At 35.1% G+C, this 8,103-nt stretch overlaps 2 protein-coding genes and 1 long non-coding RNA gene across 3 annotated transcripts in view; all 3 read left to right on the top strand.

The window, feature by feature from the left end:
* Positions 1 to 3,023: 3,023 nt before the first annotated feature.
* On the top strand, positions 3,024 to 3,877 carry LOC109584714 (uncharacterized). The gene is made up of 2 exons (XR_002186146.1): positions 3,024 to 3,370; positions 3,552 to 3,877. It is a non-coding gene; the product is annotated as an uncharacterized LOC109584714 (long non-coding RNA).
* Positions 3,878 to 4,022: 145 nt separating this feature from the next.
* LOC109584705 (uncharacterized) lies at positions 4,023 to 5,316 on the top strand. Its single transcript, XM_020000537.1, has 3 exons — positions 4,023 to 4,128; positions 4,192 to 4,545; positions 4,598 to 5,316. Exons 1-3 carry the CDS (start codon positions 4,080 to 4,082, stop codon positions 5,314 to 5,316), a joined length of 1,122 nt encoding a protein of 373 aa, XP_019856096.1. The 5' UTR covers positions 4,023 to 4,079.
* Positions 5,317 to 5,359: 43 nt separating this feature from the next.
* The window catches only part of LOC105313922 (ankyrin-3-like), a 4,689-nt gene continuing 1,945 nt past the window's right edge, over positions 5,360 to 8,103 (top strand). The window contains exons 1-4 of the mRNA XM_011407737.1: positions 5,360 to 5,368; positions 5,425 to 5,467; positions 5,512 to 6,649; positions 6,799 to 7,786. Of these exons, the coding sequence (XP_011406039.1) occupies positions 5,360 to 5,368; positions 5,425 to 5,467; positions 5,512 to 6,649; positions 6,799 to 7,786 (2,178 nt within the window). The remainder of the gene's footprint in view (positions 5,369 to 5,424; positions 5,468 to 5,511; positions 6,650 to 6,798; positions 7,787 to 8,103) is intronic.

The raw sequence follows: 8,103 nt of genomic DNA, 5'->3' as shown, positions 1-8,103 counted from the left end.
ATTGCATTTTGTTTTAGATATAGACAGCATATCTTATAGAATGAAGTAAGTAGTGCCTGAACATACTATACCCCCCTGTACCTATCATTGGAGGTTGTCAACAATGCAGATGACAGTTAAGACAAAAGAATATCAATTAGCACAAACTCCCTTAGCTGAAGCTGTCTGTCTTAGAGTGCTCTATAAATCAATCTCAAAAATGTTGACACTGCCCTTTAAAATCTGTTTTAGGGCTACAAAACCAAATGTAATATCAGAGAGTCTGGATATCTCCACTAAAATATACATTGAAATTCAGTAGTGCATAGGTTAGTTATATAAAGCAAACCTTAGTTGCTTTGAACTAGCTCTATTACAAATTACAGTTCAAGAATAGATCGATCTACCTATGTCACTTTGTGCTCCGGACATATATTATGAGGAGCAACACCAGCTAATAATTGCTATAATCCCTATAGTAGCCTAGTCAGTACATGCATAGATCCTTGTATGAGAGTAGGAGAGAAGTGTTGCTTTTCCAATAGCTCTCTATAAAATTGCCACCTGGGCAACATAAATGAATCAGTCTGCTCCATGCCGTTGTCCATAAGAGTATGGCCTGGTCTTCTTATGTTGAATGGTTGGGAGACCCCCCTTGCAAATGCTGTCACAAGAAAGACTACTTCCTTACCTTCTTTCCACTTTCTCTCTTGATTTTGTATATACATATTTGGGTGTCAGGACTAGTTCCTGGCATTCCTTTAAGACTATTTTTCTTTTATCAGTCTCTTTCCGCTCTCCTTTGTTTGTATTACCTCTCTGATTAGTCTTGAATAATGATAATAATTAATACTAAGATCTGATGTAAAAGTTGGACAGGTTTTCTAAAGAACCTCCAATACTATGAAAAATAGAGCAAGACTGCCTAATCTACAGTCCTTTGACAGCTCATATAAAAGGCACTCCTCTAAATCTTGGCCCTGTTATCACCCCCAATAAAATTTTATTAATGATACAGGGTCTATAACTTACCTAAAGCCGGTCTTGAAGTTCTCCCATGCCACTGATATAAATAGACTGTATAGACTACATACCTCCAGGCTAAATTAAGGCAGTAGACAAATTTAGGGATTAGCAATATTCCACCCCTAAAGATTAAGTATTTCAAAATTTGGTTTCTTAAAACTTGACACAGAGTGCATGGTCATAAAGGCTATGACTCTAGTAGTCATAGGCAACATCCTCTATAACTGAGATAAAGGACCTTCTTTGTATCCTACATTAGATTAAATTGGAATTTTGACCCATCAGTCCCTATTTTTAGCACTGACACAATGTGTAGTTCTAACACATGAACCATGCTACATTCAACTAATAAATACACTTTCCTGTATTCATAACAACACCTTTGTGTGTTAATATAATGTGCTTGCATCAGGAGCAAATCAGGTAGTCTCTAGTTCCCATCATACCCACGGCATCAGGTAGCTATAGGAGCCATTGCCCTGAGCCAGCGAGCTGACAGACTATGAGGTCCTCTAATAGAGTCAATAATGAGGACCAGTCTTAGAACAGACTCACAATGAGCTGATCTGAGGTCCTCTGACGGAGTTGATAATGACTGAGGACCAGCCTAAAGCAGGCTCATTTTATGATTCAGCAATTATAGCTGGAACCAAGGAACTGATTATTTAAATAACGGTCTAGTCCCCAACAAACCCATGGCTGACTCCAAGACGAAGTCTATATACAGGAGGGCCAATGGGTCACATAGAGGCAAAGGGTGGCTATATGAGCCTGTACCCTAGCCAGCAAGCGGATTGACTATAGTGGTTTTCTGACGGAGTCAATACTGAGGACCAGTCAAGATAGGGCTTGCAGCAAGCTGATGTCAGGCTGTGCGATCCTCTGACGGAGTCAATAATGAGGACCAGCCTGAGAACAGACTTGCAGCGAGCTAACAGACTATGAGGTCCTCTGACGGAGTCAATAATGAGGACCAATCTAGGAACAGACTCACTATATGGTTCAGCAAGTATAGCTGGAACTAGGGAACTGACCATGAGAACTTGAAGAGGCAACCGACGTCATTGAAACCCCAAGCGCTGTGTATCCACTCCAACCTCCAGCCAATACTTGGTCAAAAGACGTAAGACATCCTCCACAACCTTAGTAGAAATGAAATAGGATCAGGTATGTCCATACTAACGAGCTCAGGGCGAATAATAAGCAGCTCGTTAGCCATCTTCTTCTCCAGATTCGAGCAAATTTTAAGGCCAATGTGGCAGATCACGTGAGCAGCTTATATATTTTTAAAAATCTTTAAAATTGCTACAGATTTGAGTGGATAATCGGTCAAATACATTGTCATATATGAAGCCTTGCCATGATATGGAATTACTAATCACTAATACTGTAGTACACACAAATCTACCGAGTGAAGGCTGTAATAGTATGAATTATGATAAAAATTACAGCATTTATTTTAGTGTGTCAACACAACTTTTAATTCTTCTTTCATGCCATGGATAATATTACAAGCTTAAGCATAATTATAGCTTGGCTTCACAGTCATGGAATCATTAATTTTGTAAGTCATTGTTGAATATAATGGATAACTTGAAATTATACTTTCACCAGTCAGTTAACCGCTTCATAGTTTTAAAATCAAATAATTATGATAAAAATCATTATATTTTCCAATACTAGCATTAAATTTACCCTATACTATAATAGAGGAGATTTAGTGCTACTGTCATTATTTAGTTCCTATAGTACTATAGGCAAGATTTAGTGCCAATGCTTATTATTTTCTGACAATAGTGATGTAGGAGAGATTTAGTGACACCTGCACTAATGTTTCCCTATTAAAGTACTCCTACATTACATTTATAATAGGACACATTTAATTCTAGATGTCATTAAATGCTTCCTATATAATATGGGAAAAATTCAATGTTTCAAAATAGTGTCTTGTTCCATTGATTTATAGGGAAGATTTAGTACCATAGCGGTACTAAATCTTCCCTATAGACTACAGGGACATTTTTCATTTTAATGATTTTGTATCTAGTTCCTACTATCGCCCAGCCCTAGTTTAGAGTAATATCAATTTAGGAAAATTGATGCATCATAATTATAAAGAGTACTTTATTGCCAGTAATGGCACAAGGGATGGGGTCAAGGCAGCCAATGCAGCAAAAGGCGCAAACTAGACTACATGTATTATCATTACAAAATACAATAGCACATTTTACATTTATTATTGTCTGTATTCCTTTATTTATATAGGGTATATCTTAATGTGTGTTTCTCGTATGCATCAAGATATGAAATTACTGATACTATACATGCAGTCACTGGTTGATGAATACTAGACTATACTACCAATGTAAGTGTATGTACATGTACTGGACATGCATCATATTTATGTACACATAGTGACAGCCATTATTGTATGCTATACAAGCATCACTGACTCAGTCACATTATACACATGTATGCATAAGTGTACTCCTTTACATTATTAATAAAACACACAATTCACATAATAGGTTTATACATTGCAATAGGTAGCAAGAGAGCTGTACATTGTGAGGAAGGACAAGCAGTAAATCAGACAGAGACTGCATTAATACAACATTATAAAGAAAGAGGAGGAGGAGAAGGTGAACTATCAGAAGCAGTACTTAGTCTAGAAGAACTCATGAGTCATTATGCTGCTGAGAGAAAGAAAAGAACTGAACTATTTGATGCTAAGATAATGTTATATGTCAAACATTCAGCTGAAAACAGATAATAATATCTTTAGTATTATTTGTATGCTAAAGACATAAAACAGATAGTTCATTGTTATATTACTCTCTTGTTGAGCTACAAACAAATATTCTTCTTGTAATGGTGCACAGACTAATCACAGAAGATGCTGCAGCCATCATGATTGCTGGAGGAGTAGATTTGGTTGCATCTTGTACTAACCACGCCTGACTGTAGTGTTTTTATAGCATAAAAATTGATAAAAATAAACCGGAAATAAAAATTCAGTGGTGAGCCTTCTTCTAGGGCTGCTTGTGTGACTAAAGTTAATAGGTTATAGTGAAATGTCAACCAAACCTGAGGAGCTGAAAAGAGCCTTCGACAGAGAATTTGGTGAGTACTGAGATTATATTCATAATAATTGTTTTATTAGTATTATTAATGACATAATTATAGATATTACTGATTTTCGATTGGTATGGGAAAAAGCTAGTGTTCTTTCAGGACGCTGGGACTCTATTGGTATTCTGTTAGGAATCAGCTCTAATAAGATAGATGAGATTGAAGCAGAGGGCAAACCGCCAAGAACTTGCCTACGGAAAGCATTTGATTGCTGGTTAAAGAAGGACTATGATTATAAGAGTCATGGTGTCCCTACATTAAGAATGCTGTGTAACTCCATTAAAAGTAATAGTGGAGGAGCTGATCCAGCTCTAGCTGATAAAATAGCAAAAGAATATGCCATTAATCTTACTATAAATAGTAATGGAAAGGCTACTACATCACCAGTCCATACGTCATCTTCTAAAGGTAAATATAATGATAATAGATATATAATCATTTCGATTTGTTATTTCGGAAGCTACTCCAACTGTTGAGCTACCAGTTCCTACTTCACCTCAATCTGAGTCTTCAGTTGTTTACGTTAAGAAAAAGTCAATTGAATATTCACCTGAAAACCTAACAAGAATGATTGGAGATCTACAAGAAGTTTACCTTGATAATATGCGTTTTACTAAAAAATCGTTTTATTCCATTGATGTCTCAGAAGTTGTCGATTTTATTCAAGATTATATTGCACTTTTACTCAGTCCACGTTTTCGTAAAACGCAAATGATTGAATCAATTGAAAAAGAGTTTGACCATGTTAAACAAATGAAGCAGTTGTTTAAGGCATTAGAAAAATACATTTCGTGGTTCAATTTTGAACTTGTCGTCAAGCTAGTGAATACTTTTATTACTGATGAGAGTGATTTACAGAGGAAGTGGTCTACATATCGAGATAAATTAAAAGATTATTTTAAAAATAACAATACTAAAGCAATTCAAATTGCAGACTCAATTGAGTTTGGTCTTTCTGATGTTCCAGGCACTAAAGTAATGATTGCTAAGGTTGCCAGAGACGACTACACATTAAATGATTTATATTTCTTTCATAAGCTGATCACTGATGCACTTGAAGTTCCAGAATATAAATTCTATTTTTGTACCATTGACGATGGCTGCATGGAATTAAAATATTCCATTTCTGATTTTCTTTATTCTGTTCTCTTTCCATTAACCAATCAACAGTGTCACTGAGATTGGAATCATAAAAATTACTTGTCATGAATATGAATGTGAAATGAAGCAAGTATGATAAAAATAACCATGATTGATTAATCGAATTATATTCTCTTATAATTATAGTTGCCAGAAAGTGAATTAAAAAAGCTACATGATTCTCCTATTGGTAATTATTATTATTACTAACTTTACTTGCGATATATTATGTAGATATTTATGATCCTCTCTGGTATGAGAATACTAGCACCCCATTGAATGAAGCATGTTGGAGAGGATCAAAAGATGAAGTACAACGATTGATTGATAAGACTGGCCTTCAGGAAAGAGGTAGAAATGGATGGAGTCCACCATTAGCTGCTTCATATGGGGGCCACATTGATGTCCTCTGTCTCCTCATTGATGTTTATCATTGCGATCCTTCACAAGGTGATGATGATAGTGTTATTAGTTTACACATGGCCTCATATAGAGGCCATCTCAATATTGTGCAGCATCTAGTTAATGAATGTCACGTTGATCCAGACATAGCAGATAGCTCTGGCAACACAGGATTGCTTTACTCAGCACTGGGTGGTCATGTTGACCTCGTGATTATGTTTTTAAAGAAAAAGTGTAATGTGTCTCAGGTCAACAGAGAAGGATCCACTTTATCATTATTAGCATGTAAGAGTGGACAGGTAGCATTAGTTTATGAGCTTAAGCAGTTTGGTATTTTTTTAGAAGATGACATAGATTTTAAAGGATGTGGAATAGTACATTATTGTGCTATGAATGATAAAGTAGAGCTTCTAGAGTATCTTTATGATAATTATAAAAGTGAATTATTTCAAAAAAGAAATCGTTTTGGTGCAACTCCACTCCACATAGCATGCCAGTATGCTTCATCAGGTTTCATTATGAACATGGTTAATATTTTTGGATATAAAGTATTACTAGAAGCTGATTATAGTGGTCGCTCTTCTCTTCATTACTTATGCAGTGGATTAGTTGATAAATACTGCATTACAGAAGTGTATAATAAACTCACTGCACCATGTGATATACCTTTACTAATGCAAATGCCTACATTTAATGTCTATTACAAAGAAGACTGGCTTAAATACATATCATTAAATATAAATGTTACTAAACAACATAAAAGAGTGAGCCTTTTGTCCACACTCCTCAAGAAGACAAGTATTATTGATAATTTTAATATAAATTCTGTTACTGCTACTGGTCGATCTATGGTTCATTTAGCATGTACTAGTGGTAGTATAGTATTAGTGAAAGTATTAGAGGAGTATGGTATTAATACAAGTTCATTAGATTATGAAGGTCGGTCTGCCTTACATTATGCAGTTATACTGTATCTGAGTATAGCTTGAATGCCAGTCAGCCAGACTACAAAGGTGTAGTACCATTAGCATTAGCTTGTATGTCAGGTAGTATCAATGCAGTAGAATATATTATTAATACTACTGACATTGATATTAATATAACCTGTAATGAATGTAGAACACCTCTTCATTATTCATGTCATCATGGTAACGTTGATCTCACTCAATATCTCATAGAAGTACAAGACAGTGACATTAACATAACAGATAATAAGAAATGGAATGCATTGACTCATAGTGCTGAGAGTGGTAACATGAAGCTGGTCAAATACTTCATTAATAATTATCAGTTGCCTCTCACATCATTGGAATTACTTCAAGCAGTGGCTAGTACTAAACTATCATTAATTAAATTATTAGTTATTGAATATAAACTAGATCCTCAAGTTAAAGATGGTGACGGTATGCAATTAGTTCATTTTGCAGCTGAAGTTGGTGCTATCGATGTCTTACAGTATTTAGTAAAAGAGTGTGGATGTGATTTGGATAGAGTAGGTGGAACAAGCAAGAGTAATGTGTTTCATTATTCTACAGCTAATGGCCATTTTTTATTTATTAAATTTATTATTAATAATTATCCACAGTATACTAGTCTGATGCATTCTACTAATGATAATGATGCTCTACCAATTCATTTAGCCTGTGTAAGTGGTGTATTACAACTAGTGACATTTCTAATTGATGTAATGAAATGTGGTGATGTCACTACTGAAGATAAGAGGGGGTTAACTTGTGTCACAAGGGCATGTGCCTCTGGTAATTTTGTTTCTTTTAAATTATTAATAAAACAATACAACCTTAATCCTAGAATCTTTAGCAGAACATCATCACCAGCAGCTGCAGTGTTGTATGGACATGTTCATATACTAGAATGGCTCAAACAAGAGTATCTTATTGATGTAGTCTCATTTAAGAATGGTTTATTACCTTATCATGCTGCACAGCAAAACAAATTGTATTGTTTAGAGCATTTATTAAACAATTATTTCTTTGATATTAATGCCACCTATTCCTATGATGATACTCAATCTACGCTCATTCACAAAGCATGTCAAAAAGGACATGTTGCTATAGTTCTTTACCTCACTAGTCTTCCTCAGTGTGACGTATCAGCTAAAACTTCAAATGGATCAACAGTTCTTCATTTATCATGTAGAAGTCATTCTCTTCCTATACTCAAACATCTAGTGGAGGAGCATCAGTTGGATCTCACTATTAAAGATTACAATGGAATGGCTCCAATTCATGTAGCCTGTGAAGAAGGATCATTGAGTATAGTCAAGTACATTATAGACAATTCACCATTATCTCTAGATATGACTGACTCTTTTGGACGTACTCCACTACTTATTGCAGCTTTCTCTAAGAACCTTCCTATCATTCGTTACCTCAACAGTAAAAACTGTAACATTTCTATACTGGA

The sequence above is a fragment of the Amphimedon queenslandica genome, unplaced genomic scaffold (genome assembly GCF_000090795.2).
Source record: "Amphimedon queenslandica unplaced genomic scaffold, v1.1 AMPQUscaffold_13177, whole genome shotgun sequence".
NCBI classification, from domain to species: Eukaryota; Metazoa; Porifera; class Demospongiae; order Haplosclerida; family Niphatidae; genus Amphimedon; species Amphimedon queenslandica.
The sequence above is the reverse complement of the archived record's forward strand: the minus strand, read 5'-3'. Positions and strand labels throughout refer to the sequence as shown.

Excerpts from the sequence above, each read along its gene's own strand:
- LOC109584705 (XM_020000537.1), top strand. The coding sequence starts at position 4,080 with ATGTCAACCAAACCTGAGGAGCTGAAAAGAGCCTTCGACAGAGAATTT. Across the intron at positions 4,129-4,191 it reads AGCCTTCGACAGAGAATTTG|ATATTACTGATTTTCGATTG; the intron begins GTGAGTACTGAG and ends ACATAATTATAG. Across the intron at positions 4,546-4,597 it reads CCATACGTCATCTTCTAAAG|CTACTCCAACTGTTGAGCTA; the intron begins GTAAATATAATG and ends TTATTTCGGAAG.